This window comes from Platichthys flesus, chromosome 5, assembly GCF_949316205.1.
Source record: "Platichthys flesus chromosome 5, fPlaFle2.1, whole genome shotgun sequence".
NCBI classification, from domain to species: Eukaryota; Metazoa; Chordata; class Actinopteri; order Pleuronectiformes; family Pleuronectidae; genus Platichthys; species Platichthys flesus.
In genome coordinates this window covers 19,736,922-19,753,566 of record NC_084949.1, presented here as the reverse complement: position 1 = coordinate 19,753,566, position 16,645 = coordinate 19,736,922, and the positions used below count along the sequence as shown (strand labels likewise).

The 16,645-nt window shown below is 41.9% G+C and overlaps 2 protein-coding genes across 6 annotated transcripts; one reads left to right on the top strand and one right to left on the bottom strand.

Annotated features, from left to right (window-relative positions):
• Window positions 1–598: 598 nt before the first annotated feature.
• snapc3 (small nuclear RNA activating complex, polypeptide 3) lies at window positions 599–7,822 on the bottom strand. Its single transcript, XM_062387963.1, has 9 exons — window positions 7,556–7,822; window positions 6,232–6,315; window positions 6,053–6,131; window positions 5,792–5,896; window positions 5,498–5,647; window positions 5,313–5,395; window positions 2,647–2,805; window positions 1,123–1,230; window positions 599–1,039 (listed from the first exon to the last, which is right to left on the bottom strand). The coding sequence occupies exons 1-9, from the start codon at window positions 7,786–7,788 to the stop codon at window positions 892–894; spliced, it is 1,149 nt and encodes a 382-aa protein (XP_062243947.1). The 5' UTR covers window positions 7,789–7,822; the 3' UTR covers window positions 599–891.
• LOC133953835 (tetratricopeptide repeat protein 39B-like) lies at window positions 3,507–16,180 on the top strand. 5 transcript variants are annotated; one of them, XM_062387961.1, is made up of 19 exons: window positions 3,519–3,598; window positions 3,692–3,804; window positions 10,803–10,828; window positions 11,476–11,580; window positions 11,709–11,840; window positions 12,047–12,123; window positions 12,409–12,538; window positions 12,627–12,732; window positions 12,876–12,941; window positions 13,025–13,133; window positions 13,241–13,308; window positions 13,410–13,469; window positions 13,560–13,721; window positions 14,082–14,173; window positions 14,255–14,375; window positions 14,463–14,574; window positions 14,669–14,786; window positions 15,045–15,161; window positions 15,413–16,180. In XM_062387961.1, exons 3-19 carry the CDS (start codon window positions 10,803–10,805, stop codon window positions 15,525–15,527), a joined length of 1,716 nt encoding a protein of 571 aa, XP_062243945.1. In that variant the 5' UTR covers window positions 3,519–3,598; window positions 3,692–3,804; the 3' UTR covers window positions 15,528–16,180. The 5 variants fall into 5 exon arrangements, with proteins under 5 accessions (XP_062243944.1, XP_062243945.1, XP_062243942.1 ...); XM_062387960.1 differs by having other exon boundaries at window positions 3,507–3,804; XM_062387958.1 differs by lacking the exons at window positions 3,519–3,598; window positions 3,692–3,804 and adding an exon at window positions 10,381–10,516.
• Window positions 16,181–16,645: the final 465 nt, after the last annotated feature.

Below are 16,645 nucleotides of genomic sequence, written 5' to 3'. Positions count from 1 at the left end.
TTATCCTCCCGGAAAGGGGACAAGCTAATGAAAATGGAACCTCTGATATATGATCTAACACCAGGATGAAAAGTGGTGTAGCACCATCTCTGACTCTCCAGCCCGTTCACCTCTGACCATGTGGACAGGTGTGTGTTCCGGTGAACCTATATTCACACCCAGCAGTGATGTCACAGGGTCCTGGATCAATTCTTTACATCACTGCATCAAAGGTAAGAGGTTTTTCCGCCGGTTTTCAGCAACACAAAGATTTCCAGTGACCAAAGTTACTTTTTCAGCTTTCAGGGCATTTAGGATTAAATGTGGGACAAAGATTCACAGCCTAGTAATGACTACATGAGTAAAACACAAGGTTATACCGCTGTTTGCTGGTCTGTTTAAAAGAGTAAACAAAGTTGAGTAGGTTTTACATTAAATGAACCACTCACAGTGAAATGGTTGCTGTTGGTTTGACTTGATACAGCTCGTTAAGGTTCCTGTCATAAAATCATTGGGTCAATGACAAGAAACTGAAATTTGATGTTAATGCTGTGGCAGATGTAAGAAGCAATGTTTCTGTTTCCTAAGGAAGTAAAAAATGTTAATGCAGACATAAAAAGAATGTTCTAAAGTCCTTTATTCAGCCTCTCTATTATTATTGATATTGTTCAATCAATGGGAAGAAGGTTTAACAATTCCATATTTGAAGTTCAAAAAAGAATAAGCAGTACATGTAACCATTTATTTCAAACAGAAATATAAAAAACCAGATCAAACAAATAAATAAACAAATGTACAAGAACGTTTCTTTGTGAATAACAAAGATATTTAACTGTATTATACAGCAATAAATCAGTGACTGGACCAGGTCACTCCAGAGAAGCTTCAGTTGAAGGTCACTCCAGAGGAGCTTCAGTTGAAGGCCCCTCGGTCCACGTAGGGAAAGGCCAGGAAGTCTCCCAGCTTGTAGCCGTCTTCGTTGTAGTGAAGCGTCCGGAAACACTTGTCACAGAAGAGACACGGGTGACTGGGAGCAAACTCGTCGTTGGTGGTAAACCATCTGCAAAAACCCAATGATGTGAAATGCAGTTTCAAAATGACAAAGCTGTCATATTGTGCATCTTTTCTTGTTTTGATACACACCTTCCAATGAAGATATGGCAAACGGCACACTTCTGCGTGGCGACTCTGTGTTTGTGAGTGAGGAGCGGATACAGCTCCTTGTCCAGGCAGTCGTTTTTGTGCGTCAGTCTGCAAATATTGGAAGATGGGGGGGGGGGAGAGAAAAGGTTGTGAGTGATGCGAACAGAGATTTGTCTCACATTTGTAATATCAAGAGCTGCTTTCATGTGTGGTGACCCTGTTCACACCAGCTAATCGACTCGTATACATTTACGATCTATTGGGATGAAACCGAATGATCTATAAAGTCTTGTGACAGAAGAATCCTGTCTGAACACAAGGTGCTTTTTTTCCCATATGCTTGTGGAGATAATACAGAGATTCAGACAGTATCCTGTTCACATCAGGAGTTTAAGATTCATGAAGGTAACCTAGTTCAAACAGGCTAAACTGATCCTAGATGACCTGCTCATTTGAAGTGGCAAATATCAATTTTGAAAAGTTCATAAACCTGAGAACAGGTTCTTCAATCAGCTGATTTGACAATCAAATTTTTAAAGAAATACGGTTTATTGGTTTAGATCCTCATCCTCTACCTGTCTTATTCAACTTTACCCTTTAGTTCTACTTGTGTTCTACTCAGTTGCATCCCTGCCGGCTGCTGGTTGTAGCTTTTCTTTCTGAAACTGTAAAAGTGACCTGCAACATTTGAGCTCTCAACAATATGAAGCAGATAACATGAACTATCCTCAAGATATTAGAGCCACAGACAGACAGAGATTTGTGGAATTATTCAACAGATAATTCCTGTTTGCATTTGTGTCTTCTCCTCATTTTTGTGTTGACATGATCTATTGGAAGGGGTCTGCGCCTCACAATCGTTTTAGCATTTGGTTTTTCTTTAATTATTCTTGTGTTTTTAGTGTTTAGAAAGATATAATAATACTTATAATAATGAAAACAAAAAAATTGAAAAAAGCTAAATGAATTAGTGAAAAGAATACAATAAGCGATAGGTAACTCAGAAGTGTCTCATACAAACACAGAACACAAAAAAGAGCTTGGGAAAAGCAATTGAAGCTATTGAAGTTATTGAAGTTTTAAACAAGAGCAGCCGGAGAGGGTCAAAGAACAATCAAGTGGGATCAGCCTTTCAGATGGGGGGGGGGGGGGGGGGGTTATCTGCTGAAGCACTCATGTCATGTGCTGGAGGAGAAGATTAAGAGGAGACTCTCACTGATGTCAACCTGCTGGTGGTGCTACAGCAAAGTCGGGAGATCACAGAAGTTATTAGGACGATCAATCTGCTGGTTGCAGAAGACTGTCCAACTCTGCCAGAACCCTGTCTGCACTCACTTTATGACCCCTCGTGTTTTAGATGTTAGAGCCACTCCGAGGGAAAAGGCTTTTATGGCTGAGGCTCAACACTCTGTTCATCCACAGTTTGGTCTCCTGCCATGGGACAGTGGGACAGACAGGACATCTGAAAACATAACCCCTCAGGCTTCAGCTGAAGAAGAACATAGTACTAGTTTCAGTAAGGACCTGACGTCTGTGATGATGACTAGGTGTTCGCAGTCTCCCTGGTGACAGTAGAGGTACGGGAAGCCCACTTTCACATTCAGGTCCATGAAGCGCGTGTCCTCCATCTTGGCCTGGCTGTAGGACGGGAAGTTGTGGCTCTTTGCCCATTCAATCGTCGTCCTGGCGTGAATAGGAAGTCGATCACAGATATGTACATTTGAGGTTATACATCACATTATGCTCAGTTTCAATCCCGAGGTGCTGCTGGCATCATGTTCATGTCTTTCCCATGAAACGGTCTTTCAGTGACAGAGCTTCTTTTTAGTGATTTTTAAAAGGGATATATGACTCTAGGGAACAGATCATTTGAATACTGTGATATTGAATTTAAAGTTAATGAATGAAGACTAATTAGCCAGAGAGCATTCTTTGTCTTCTGCAACCTCTCTCTCTCTCTCTCTCTCAACAAGCATCGAATTCATGATTCGTTGCAACAAGCCGACATGACCCTGAACCATTGCACTGCTATTTTGACGTGGCTAATTTGTCCCGTACTTTACAGTCATGAACCAGAGACAGAGTGCTTGGCCTATTAACATTACATAAGCAGGCCGACAGGGAAACAGATTTTTGTATCATTTAGGACATTTTCACAAAAGTGTGCTGAGCCCTACTTCTCAAACTTGATTTGCCTCTGGCCTCCATTTTATATTGTTCTAAACCAAACAGGCTCAGATCATTAGTTTAACCGCACATGACTCCAATTGCTGGATCATCAGTTAATGCAGAGTCAGGACGGGTCCCTTATCAATTCAAACACATGCAGTCAGGGGGATCCTTGTACTCGGGGTAGAATGTGTATGCAATAGATAGTAGCGCACGCCCATTCATTTGAGGACACGCACCAGTTCTCACGCAAATGTCCGTCTGTCCTGCGGTTTTCTCTTGGCGAGTCCATTTCTGAGGATCCTGGGTGAGGGGGCCAGAACCACAGAACCATCTAATCCTCAAAGGAAACCCACGTGACTTTGTTTCATGACTTTACCTTGCATTAACATTTTGGCAGATTCAATCCGATAGCACTGGACCAGATGACAGTACAGGTGGAAATGCATTCAAGACGTCCTGGGATGATCAGGGACGCAGTGTGACCAAATGGAACAAGTGTAAATATACCAGGTGAGAACGTGGGCGCCTGCAAATGGAGGCTTGAGCTCTCCTGCATCAGCCGCGAAAGCTTTTTCATAACACTGCCACAGACCGACATACAGTTTATGAGACAGCACATTTTAAAACGGGCAAAGACATAGTTACTGTTGAAAGTGAATGAATGAAGAATAAGGTCTTTTTGTGGAAGCAGTAGCAAATCGCTTCTCTTACAACAGTTTCCCAGCTGAAGTTTTTAGGGCATTTTATTGTGAGAATGGAAGCGGATCAACAGCAATGTTCTGCCCTAAATATCGTTACCAGTCTGCTTATGACTACGATTATTGTAGATCAGTGGTCAACCACCTTTTCGAGCGCAAGATCACTTTTTAATTCCAGACGTAAGCTGAGATCTACCACCCTGATATCTTCCAAAAAATACACTAAGGGTCATATTTATAATTTTTTGCGATTTGTGTTAAAGGCTGAATGTAAAAGAAATAAATATACACGCAACTTTTTCTATCCAATGCAGAATATTGTAATTAATATCAATTAATTTTAACACTGCACAATATGTAGCTTCTCAGTTCCACATCATGTTCTGCAGAGGAGCTGCGATCAAATCTAGGATTTGATTTGAATATGGCCACAAATATGATTATTGCCTTGTATAAAAGAAGTCCCTCGTACTCAGATTAATACCAGTACTACACAGTATGAAGCCGTGCATCCTCCGCTCCTGCAAATATTTCACAATAAAAAAAACACTTGGAATAGATTCCATTAACAGAAACACTGGAGTGCTTTTATTTTGAAAAGGCATATAGAAAGTGTTGCACTGATTTGTTTTTGACATAAATCCATGGGAAAACAATAAAACTCAGGTGAGATAATTTTCTCTGTTTATTCTGCTGTGAACCACAATGTTTATATGTTTATGACACTTTCCGAACCCGTAGCACTCCAGGGTTTCACTTTCGGGAATCCACTCATTTGTTCCAACCGGGCTTTGATTGTTATCGACAGACCGAACGATGCGCATCTTCATACCTGACATTTGGTTTAGTACATGAACCGACTTGTCCTTGAAGGAAACGCAGTAGATAAACCAGCAGCTCAGACGCCAGTAGCACACACACAGCGCGTGTGAAAAACAGACAACCCCCACACAGCTGATCTGCGGGGCGATAACAACCAGTGAGTCCGGAGAGTTGGGGGATCGACAGTGAAGACTGGGAGAGCGACCAGTAGATCGAGAGCGACCGGTAGATCACAGTCGACAGGTTGGCGACCACTGTTATGGATAACATGAGCAGCAGGCTGGGACTTTTTAATCTGAACAGGAATCACAAGGAGTCTAGGAATCTATGAACAAGTGAAATTTGTAGATTTTGGGCGATATTCATTCAGAAACTGGAGGGTGAGAAATATTTCTATCAACTATATGAGAATAGATATTTGGATATCAGCATTAGCCCTCCATTGGCCTATTTTCTTTTAACCCCACACACATTAAAAGGGTTAGAGACAGAACTTACATGCTGATGTCTTGACACTCCGGGTATCGCATGTCGTTGTAGAAAACGCCTTCGAAGAAAAAGAAGGCTGACTTGTAGTGATCCTGAAAACACAACACATGGAAATATAAACCCCTGTGTATCCAGCGTATGACAGAATAAATATGGATCTTGCACGGCGCTTGGAGTTTCAGAAGTTTACTCACTTTGCTGATGAAGTCGGGAGCGATGTTTGGCGTGTTGCTGAACTCGCCGCACACCTGCAGGTCGCTGACGCAGCAAATGGCGTCCCGGAACTCCGCCAAGCTGTGGGAGCCTGTCATCAGCAAAGTCATGTGGGGTCTGACGTAGTTGAACTGAGAGGGAAATAGACAAAATGGACTTTCATTGCTGTGAGGAGTAACAAACAAGAAACTGTGTGTGTGTGTGTGTGAAGATGCAGGCGTTTGAAGGTTTGACGCTATTTGAAACCCTGACGGGAAAACATGGCAAACACTCACTTTATCATAACTGGCAGGGTAGTAGACGTTGACGGTCAGAATGACTTCTCCCTCCGGCAGCATGTCATCCACTGCTTCTGGTTTCATACCATAAGTTAAACGCTCCTGGAAATCAAACAGAAGGGAACCAAGCAGAGTGATACGAGCGTCTCGCACCTCCTCTGTCAAACTGAACATTGGTTTCTCAGCCCACAGGACTGTTCAAATCGCCTCTGTGAAATCTGTGGCAGCTTTTCGGGGGAAAAACTCCAGTGGACTCACCAGTTCATTGGCGTAGAGGTCATGTCTGTTCTTGGTGATTTTCAGAGAAGCCTTATAATCTTGTTTCTTTTTCCTTTCTCTATTCGAATCAAAACACAGACAGGTTTACACAGATTTGATTACACGCTGATGGGACGTAGTATACTGTAGATTGTGTGACAGGTAAGAAAGGTTCCTACATCAGTGTTTGAAGCGTCGGGTTCGGAGGCACCACCTCCGGGTCGGGCTGCTCGTCCTCAGGATGGCACCGGAGTGATTCGATACTGAAAGAGACAGAAAGAAAAACAATGTCCTGTGATACTTTTGCAAAGCACTGAAGGATTGAATCTGGAGAGGAAGAATGTTTTTGACAACATTTGTTTTGGCCTTCTGCTTCATGAAGGACCTTTACTTGTTACTAGGGCTTTTTTTAAATCTTGTAAATTATTGGATTATTATTCTTTTTACCAATTTCCCACAGGGTAAAACATGGCTTTGTTGAAAATAATCATGGCTGGATTGAATTTGAGGGGACTGTTGCTGGACCTTGGTGGAGGTTTGTGCTCTACTGGGAGCTAATCTAGTTTTTTAATGGTTTAAAAAAGAAAATGAGATTTGGTCCCAACTCTGTGACACATGCAATATTTACTCTGTCTTTGTGTTGTCACCATGGTTCTAAGGTAAATAATGTAAAAATAGCAAACAACTCTGGCTGCAACCTTATTGATTCCTTTGATAGTTCTTTCCTCATCTGGACTATAAACCATCAATAAACTGATTCAATAATCCTTTTCAGCAGCAGCTGACGTCACTGGATTTCCAGGTTTCACTGAACCAACCTTCTCGAACCTGATGAATGACTTGAACCGTTAATCTGTTATCACAACTGAAGATCTTTCTGAGAACTGATCGAGTTATCAATAACCATCGCAGCACCTCAAGCGGCAGGGTGTGAATAAATAAATCCATCATAACAAGCGCAGCCTCCTGAGAGTCATGATACTTTGATGGTCTTCCAAGAAACTGGTGCTTATTTTTATTCTAGTTACATGATGTTTTTTGACATTTCATTTTTCCTCTTATTGTTCCTATTCTTCTTTTTTGTATCCCTTGCTTTTAGGCGGTCCTGTAGTTTATTTCGTTAACTTATAATTTGTTTTTAACAGCAACACAACCTCTTCCACATGACCGCGCTTGTGGATCGTGGACTATAATCACGATACAATATGCCTGCTCGCATATGCCACCATTACTTTACAAGAACTCCCTCCATCTCTATCAGACATTTCCTTAAGTAATAACACAAACTTTTATTTTGTTGATGTGTTCAGGAACACGTGACATGTGTGTCTGAGGCTTCTACACGTTTCCTATGTGAATATGTTTTTTGGGGTAGTTGTTCATCACTCTTGTACATGGGCCTGAAACCCGGACTGTACCACTGCGTCTCCCAGTCAAACTGACCTGGAGAACCAAGTGAATCTGAACCCAGAGGACAGCTGAGAGCCCGGGGAGGGAACGCACCTGCAGACGGACTTCAGCTCCGCCATGGTCTCCGCGCTGACCCCGTGCTCTTTGGCGAAGTTAGCGTCAAACGTGTCCTCCTCCTCCGGCTGGTAGGAGTAGTCCTCGGGCTTCAGTCTGCTCAGCCACTCGCTCCTGAAGCCGCCGATGTGAAACGGTTTGGTGTTCACATCGGAGTATTCGTATTCTGGTATGTTTGTGTTGCTGGTCGTGGACCCACCGGCCGCCGCCATGTTGTCCCGGATAGAGTGCGAAGTGCGCGGGGGATTGTGGGCAATGTAGTTTTTGGGATGAGGCGGCTGCGGCGCTCGTATGTGCTCACAATAATAACAATAATAATAATAATACGAGTTATTTACGCCTCACAAGGTAGCATAGTGTTTTATAAGAGGTTAAAAACACTAGGAAGCCAATCAAATTTAATTAAAATTATAATTTTGGTAAAATCATTAGTAGAATTGACCAAAAGTTTACAGAGAGCAGAAATTAAAGCTTTTTCAAATATTAGATTTAACAAAACATTATATTAAAGGTTTTTGGAATATGTAACATACTTGTGGAATCATAGCCACTGTATGATAATTAAATAGCCAAGACTGGTGCATCCAACTGCACCAAATTTCAAACACTCACAGATTTTTTCCATCAAGCTCGATATGTTAATTCCCAAGGAAACGTGTCCAAATTGTAATTAAAAATAATTATATAAAAAGAAAACTGTGCCACAATGTGACAGAGAAAGATCTAGATCTGCGAGTCTGTCTGGATCCGCTTCAAAATGTAATGGATTCTTTCTTGGCTCAGGTCTTATCCTCCCCCTGGTTGTGTGGTTATACGCTGACTGGCTTTTTCGTAGCCCTTCTGAGAAAAAAACTGAACAACAAAGAGACTATTGGACAGGGTGAAAACATAACATCCTTGGTGTAGGTAAAATTTGACGCAATTTGTCTCCTACTAACTTATTTAATCATGAAAACACAGCATTTCTGAGTATTGAACAGCCAAAACACAGATCTCTCGAATTAAACTGCCTTGTGGGTGGAACACAGTTTCTAGTTTGCTAGATACCAGCTGGTGTAACTTAGACACACCAGGGTCACAGGGTGTTTCGGGTCTCACCCTGGTGACCCATGGGGGGGATCCTCCCCTGGCGTGTGTCCTCAGCAGTAGCTCACTGCACCATGGTTCATTCCTTCGGGTCCACTGCCACATGGAAGGTTTTACTGCAGCTTCTGGGATGTTCTTGGTGACTCTTCTCTCCTGCAACCCCTTGGATACCTGACAAAGGTGATGTTGTGCCTATGGGCGCGGCCTCCTGTGCTGGATCCCTCTGGAGATGGTGTCAGCTACTGCCTTCAGTACCTCATGCTGCCACCTGTACCTGCCCTCTCCTAGGGCTTTCAGGCAGCAGCTTAGAACCTCTTCCCAGGCACAGGGAGCATGCTGGTGTACCTTGCATGCTCCCTGTGCATGCAAGATACAACAACAATGCAGGTTGGCAGGACATCATAGTCTGCCTGGATCAGGAACTTGAGTCTGGCTGGTTCTGACTTCCAAAGCTCTGTCCAGGGGATCTTAAAGTCAGCTCTACTGTCCCAGTTCATCCAAGCTCCCTCTCTGCGTATGCCAGTTAAATAAACTAATTCCATCATGGTTTAAATGTGTATTTTGGATGACGAATGGTTAACATTAGGTTTCTCACCAGATATAAGATGTTTTTTATGAGGTAGAAGAAGAAACATTTAAATAATGGCTGGAACAAATCTGTACAGTAGCGTACTCATATCACAACCACATTTATTCAAGGAAATGTCTGTCAGTTTTTTATTCGTGATGATCAGGACAATAAAACAACTGCATGTGTTTAAGATGCAATACAAGAAAATAGCTGTATTAAAATGAGTGAGTCTGAATCCCAGCTTCGTCTTATCTAACACAATGAAAATAAAACGGAAAGTTTGTTTAACATTTTATCAATCATCTAACTGTTTATTTTGCTAGTGCAAACTGTCTGAGGCTTCATCCCCTCATGAAATCCTTGAAATTATCGTCTTCAAAGAGCAAAGAGCAGCGCAGCAGGAGAAATGACAAAACCACCAGAGATAATTAGTTATGAAGGGACATCACATGTATGCACATATTCAGATATAGTGATAAAAAAGTCAAACAGCCCCTGTCCTGATAGAGATGAGTGAAACCATTGACTGGTCATGGAGCAACTGGTGGAGTTCGACCCTGGATGACTTGGTGGTGATTTGTGATGGAGACGCCTTCATATCCTCGCCTCTGTTCATCAAGCAAGTAGCTTGAGTGCAGAACTTATTTGAGGAACCTTGAATAATTTCCGTGTTATGAATTTATCCCTGGAAGATACGCTGCACTTTTACTCAGGTTCTTTCATCTAACAGCTGAGATTACTTGTTATTTAACAAAACAAAATCCTAAATACAACATATTATATATATTATTATAAGCTTTAGAAAAGCAATGACATTTTTTGTGAGAACTCTTAGGCTTGTAAACAGCTGGCAGTTGAAGCCTCTTATCATGATTCAGATGTCTGCAGAGTTCTCAAAAATATTTAATAAGCATATATTCATATACATTTCATATTTTAAAGACAGAAAAGTATGTAATATTTATAATCTCCGGTGCAGCTTAAGACATTGCCACTGTTCTTTAAAGGGATGAGATATTTCTTGTCCTGATGTCGTCTTGCTTCATGTTCTGTGGCGTGAGGAGGACACACACAAAACACGTGGGCTGGACTTCAGATGTGGCCACTCCCGTTGTCTTAGCCTATAAATACGACGGGAGGTCCAATTATCAGTTCGTCTTCTAGGACCAAGCGCATCTATTCTGTTGAAGTCGCATTTTCACTTTTGTGCAACTCGACAAAAACCAGCGCATCCAATGGAGACGACGGATGATTCAGTGAAGCAGGTAGGCTCCGTTTGCAAGGTGCGTCATCTCTGTGCATGACCACTTGGACTTTTCGTGTTATTGATTAGGCGACCGCTTGCAAACTTCACCCACAACTCACTGATCACGTGCACAATTCCACAGTGTTGTTTTTCAGAAATGGATAACCTGGCACAGATGCGTGGCTGTGATGGTGTTTTAGTGTCTGCTATGTATGCTTCGTTCTCTGCTTTGAATTGATGTAGGAGGCTTATCGATAATAATCAGGCTCTGTCAGGGTTTAGTCAAATTAATCTCTGTATATCTTTTTCTTCTTTTATTCCAGATGAACCTTCCTAGTGAGGAAACAATGTAAGTGACATTTAAATGCTTGTTTTTTAATGGGTAACAACTCACTGCTGATTATTCAAAAGCAGTAAGTTATGTTGCATATATGAGATAAAACACAGAGAATCCTATTTCTCAGTCTTGACTGACCCGAAGAAGAAACCACCGTCTCCAACAAAGATTTATTTGTTGAAGACATAATCTCACCCACTGCCCCTGTTCAAATGAGAAGGTTTATCATCTGAGCATTGTACAATACCTTTGCAGAAATAACGCTTGGTGATATTATTATTTTTTAATAGAATTATTTCACTACATGTGTTGAAAACTGAGGCCATTAAGCCGACATTGACCCCTGTGTGCATGCATTTCAGCGTGTATGCCGAGGGATGCTCCTAAGAAGCCCCTTGACCACAGTGCTCCATTAACACGCCCTAACACATTGAAGTGAAGCGATGAGGTGTCTGACTCCTCCACACACCTCCCTTCACACAATCTTCTCAGAGACAAAATGCACTTCTTACATCTTCAGATTAACACGAGTTTCATACAAGTTCCACGAAAGTGGGAAGTGAGAGTTTTTGACGAAACTGTGCCTCCTGATGTTCATGAATAACGGATTTACATGTGTCGTTTATTAGAAGCCTAACACCCATTTCCCGTTCATTCAGATCCCCTCAGATGGACCTGGAGGCCTCTCTGAAGGAATGCGGCGCCGCCCTCGACCTCTTTCTGAACAACAGGTTTGCTGATGCACTGGCTGTCTTGAAACCCTGGTAAGTTTTGGCACGCGTAGCACACTCCAGCTGAATTTTGATGTCTACATGCTGCTGTTTCTTCAGCCTGCTGGCATTATTCTCATTTCATTTAATATAATAAATATCATTGTTTCTGTCCCTGTCAGGAAGAGACAGAGCATGTACCACGCCATGGGCTACAGCAGCATCTTGGTGATGCAGGCAGGCATGACCTTTGACCCAACCGATATGGATGCCGCCATGACGTCACTGAGAGAATCCCTGCAGACCTGTCAGGGGTATGGAGAAATAGTTCAACATTGTTAAAATCTTGTATTTTCGTTAGTTCATAATTCTACACTTGGACAAAAGGGGACCTTGCAAAACTGGGAAAAACGTAAGATATTAAATACAGAGTGTAATTTTTCCAAGAAAACAAACACTGTCCTGCAACACATTTCAATTGGTCTCTAGTTTAAATGTTTCGTTTTCTTAACTTTGGTAGATTTCGGAAAAAGACGGGATTCGTGGAGACTCTGACCAGCATGTGGTACAGACAACCAGCTGACACTATGACAGAGGGTGAGTGAACCAGTGTCTCCAGACTCTTCAACTGGGATATTAAGCATGACAGATTTGGTAATGTTGAATTACAGGAGACTTTCAATGACAGTTTCTTAAGGATCTACTTCCACCCATTTAACTGTACGTGTAAATTGACTAGGTCTGCATTTTATTTGAATCTGCACCAGATTATAAAGCCTTATTCGCAGATCCAAATAATTTATTTGAAACACTTCCATTCAAGTTAATTTTGACTAATTTCTTTATTTTCAAAATCATGAAGGATTTGTTCTTATCCAACAGAGGAGGTGCATGCGGAGCTGTGCTATGCTGAGGTTCTGCTCCAGAAGGCAGCACTCACCTTCCTGGATGAGAGTATCATCGGCTTCATCAAGGGCGGAATGAGAATACGCAACAGTTATCAGATTTACAAGTAAGACACCTTGGTGGGACTTCTGTGGTGAAAAGGTCCTTAACAGACCTTATTCCAATGGGTCTCAACATCTAATTTCATCAAACAGGGATTGCCAGGCCATGGCCCTTGTTGCAAAAGAACTGGAGAAACAGAAGAGTACACACGTTCATTTTCGAGGAGGCGTCAACATGGGCATTGGATCCTTTAACCTGGTGAGAGCTCCAGAAAATATGCAGTTATGCAGGAATGCAGTAACTTGTCTGTGGAGTTTTTAGGGACAAATGAATAAACTGTTTTGTAATGAAAGAATTAACACAGTGTGATAAACCAACAAACGGTGTCTTTTTGTTATCAGATGCTGTCTCTGCTTCCAGCCAGAGTCATCAGGCTGATGGAGTATTTGGGCTTCTCAGGAGACAGGGTGGGTCGTCTGGGCCTCACGGAATAAGTGCTTTTATAATTTTTTATTTTGAATCAAAGATTAATTTGTTAATCCTGTTACAGGAGCTGGGCTTGTCGCAGTTGAGAGAAGGAGCAACCAGCAATAGCCTGCGCTCGATCCTCAGCACCCTGACCCTGCTGATGTTTCATCTCTACATCACAGTCATACTCGGTTTGTGTAGTTTCTTTTATATTTCTTAAAATGTATAAAACAAAGTTCTCATTAGTTTGGAACGATTCATTTTAAATTGACTCCCCTCCACTCTTATTGTCCATCAGGTACTGGTGAAGGAGACCTGGTTGAGTCTGAAGCTTTGCTCGAACCCTACATCAAAAAGTTCCCGAATGTGAGCAGCTTGTTTTGCTGATTCTGACTGAAGATGCCACATACTGTGTTTTTATTGCCCTGCCCAGTGAAATCATTTCATTTACTGTATTTGGTCCATAGGGGGCGCTCATTCTTTTCTACACTGCCAGAATTGCATTGCTCAAAGGAAACTTCACCTTTGTGAGTATTTGTAATGTGTTGACTTAAGATGCATACTCCTCCTTGTGTAGTTGTAGTAATGAAATTCATTGAGTCCGGTTTGCTCTGCAGGCCCAGGAGACGTTCCTGGCGTGTATCGCAGCACAGCAGGAGTGGAATCAGATCCACCACCTCTGCTACTGGGAGCTGATGTGGGCCTACTCCTTTGAACAGAACTGGAAGGAGGCGTATCGATACGCTGACCTCCTCTGCAAGGAGAGCAAGTGGTCCCAGGTATCTCATGAACTGTTTTATGCCTCTGAACCAGCAATGAATGTATTTCTAATGAATGTTATATCTGATGGCATTTTCAGAGATCTGATACAAATGTCCAATGAGGCAAAAGTGTCTCTCCATCACCCCCTGGTGGCTAGCTGCTTCCCCATGTTATCTGCTGGGGCATGAGCCACAGTAAAAAGTCTAAATAAATGTTGAATACAGATTTCTCAAAGATGTTTTCTGTGATTATTATCACATGAAACAAATGGTTATTAGGATATAAAACAGTGATTCTAGTCTCACTTGGCCATAGGGTCAAATTTCTGATGTCTCTTGTTTCACCCTCGTAACGAGTTGTTTGCTTGTTTCTCGAAGGCTACTTATGTGTACCAGAAGGCCGCCATCTTGAGCATGCTCCCAGAGGAAGACGTGACCGAGCTGGGAGAAGACGTGGTGGACTTATTCAGGTGTGTTTTGGGGACAGGACAAAAGTCTATCCCTACTCTTTTGTTTATCAATGCAGTTAATGTGAGACGTGTGGCTCGTAGAAAGGTGGATGGTCTCAGACTGAGGATCGCTGGGAAATCCATTCCAACAGAGAAGTTTGCAGCAAAGAAGGCCCAGCGATACTCGTCCTCCAGCCCTGTGAAACCGGTCATCCCTGCATTGGTAAGAAAATGCGCAGGCTACTTTCAGTGGCTCGCCAAAATCCTGACACCATTTTAAACAATAGCCATGTTTTATTATTTTTCACAGGAAATGATGTACGTGTGGAACGGCTTCACAATAGTTGGAAAAAGGCCTGAGCAGACTGAAGGCATCTTGAACACCTTGGAAAAAGCAGAGCAGCAGCTCCGAGATGATCCAAGTGAGAGAGACTGTTAAACTTGACTGGTGCTATACAGTTTCTTTTATCAAACTTAAGTGTCACTTACGAGCATTTTGTTTTGTGTAACGTTCAGACCCATCGGAGTATCACGTAGACGACCTGTGTGTCGTCCAGCTGCTGAAGGGCTTGTGTCTCAGAGAGTTGGGTCGTCTGGTCCAGGCTGAGAAGTGCTTCAACCAGGTCATCTCCAGGTGAGGTCATTTTAAAGTCCACTTCATACATTTTATTCAAACACAACAAACAGAGGCTTATAGATATAGACTTTTTGTGTATAGAGTTGAATGATCAAAATGTAATGTTGTCAGTGACTTGACGGTGATGGGGGAAAAAAAACATTTCAGAATGTGACAGTGGAGTCAGTGCAATGACCATTTATTATATTTTTCTTAACGCTGCACTTTCGAACTCTGAGTAGACTTTTCATTTCATTTTATTTCATTATATTCCAGTGAAAATATCATCAAGCACGACAACTACCTGGTGCCGTACAGCATGTATGAGTTGGGCCTGGTGCACAGGCAGAAAGGTGACATCAAGATGGCCATCTCAGTGATCGAGAATGTCAAGTAAGTGTTGGTTCCAGATTTGGGTTGTGTTTAATGTCCTTCTAAAAATGACAGGATTTGAGAAGGTGAAGTATCAGAAATATCTAATTATTCCTCCAGTCAAGACATTCTCCAGTTTGCTTTTTACACGTGAAGAACGCAGCAGGAGATTTTAGCTGCACTCTTGTGAACCCTGTGAACTTGTTTGTTCAAAGAGTTGTTGGTGTTTTTAAAGTGTTACACAAGGTGCTAATATGTGATCTTCTTTGTAGGCTGAACTACAAAGACTACAACATGGAGTCCAGGCTTCATTTCCGCATCCATGCTGCGCTCAACACAATGGGCTCCTATTCGGCCAAACTCATCCCTTCGCGTACTCCAGCATAAAGATCCCAGGGAAAGGAGCAGGTGAAGCCGGAGACTCTTGCCCTCAATTCTCTGTGCGTCCCTACGCTGTGTTGTGACTGAACTTGACCTCGTCCAGATGGGGCCTAAACACAGCCATTACAGAGCGATGTCTAAAAAGTACAAAACTGGTCTAAAAATAAATCTGTAGAAGCAACCTCGGATGTTGATCTACTGAACTTCCCTAAAAATGTTTCCATTGAATCACACTACAGCTTGTCAACACTTCATATTCAGAGATTTTACTTGTCTGTTGTTTTTACATTAAATCAACTCATTCTTGAGATTAGAATGATGATGCTATTTTTATAAAGGTTCATGTTTTAGTACAGTTTAGCCTGTTAAAATGAATATTGTTGTTAGTAACTCATTTGTTTGAGTCCTGTAATTAAATGACATACAGACAAACACTTTGTCTATATGCAAAGTGTTTGCAGGGGAGAGCGTGGCCTAGGGGATAGAGCGGGTGCTCTGCAACAAGAAGAGCACCCGTTCGAATCTCACTCTATCCCATCTGCATGCCTAAGTGTCCTTGGCAAGATACTGAACCCTCAGATGGCCCCTCATAAACTGATGAGTGTTCTAAAAAAAATGTAAGTCGCTTTGGATAAAAGCGTCAGCTAAATGACATGTAATGTAATGTTTGTCTGTGTCTTACTTTCCTCTTGATTTTCATCGTTGGTAATTTATTTTATTTTCCTTTTGCTGACTATTTCAAATCAGTATCCACTGTATGCTTCAGCCATTTAATGAGGGTCAGAAATATCTGGCACTGGTTATTTTAAAGGTTGTCGGCTGAGATGTATGGAAACCCCTGGCTCAAGCTACCTAACTTAATGTAAAGTAATTAAAATGGCGCATTGATAAACTAGTATCAATACTTTATTTGAGTTCCAGGAGGTGATAAAGTGCTTTTACTGTGGACACTTAAGGTCAAAGATATTGAGTGAATTATCATTTTGGGGTGAACTATCCCTTTAAAGTGAAAGATCTTACACTACTGACGATTTACCTAGGATCTATTTATTAAAATGAAACACACACTGTCTTTAAAGATCATGAACCCGGGAATACAATGAAAGTGTACTGGTGCAGGTCCT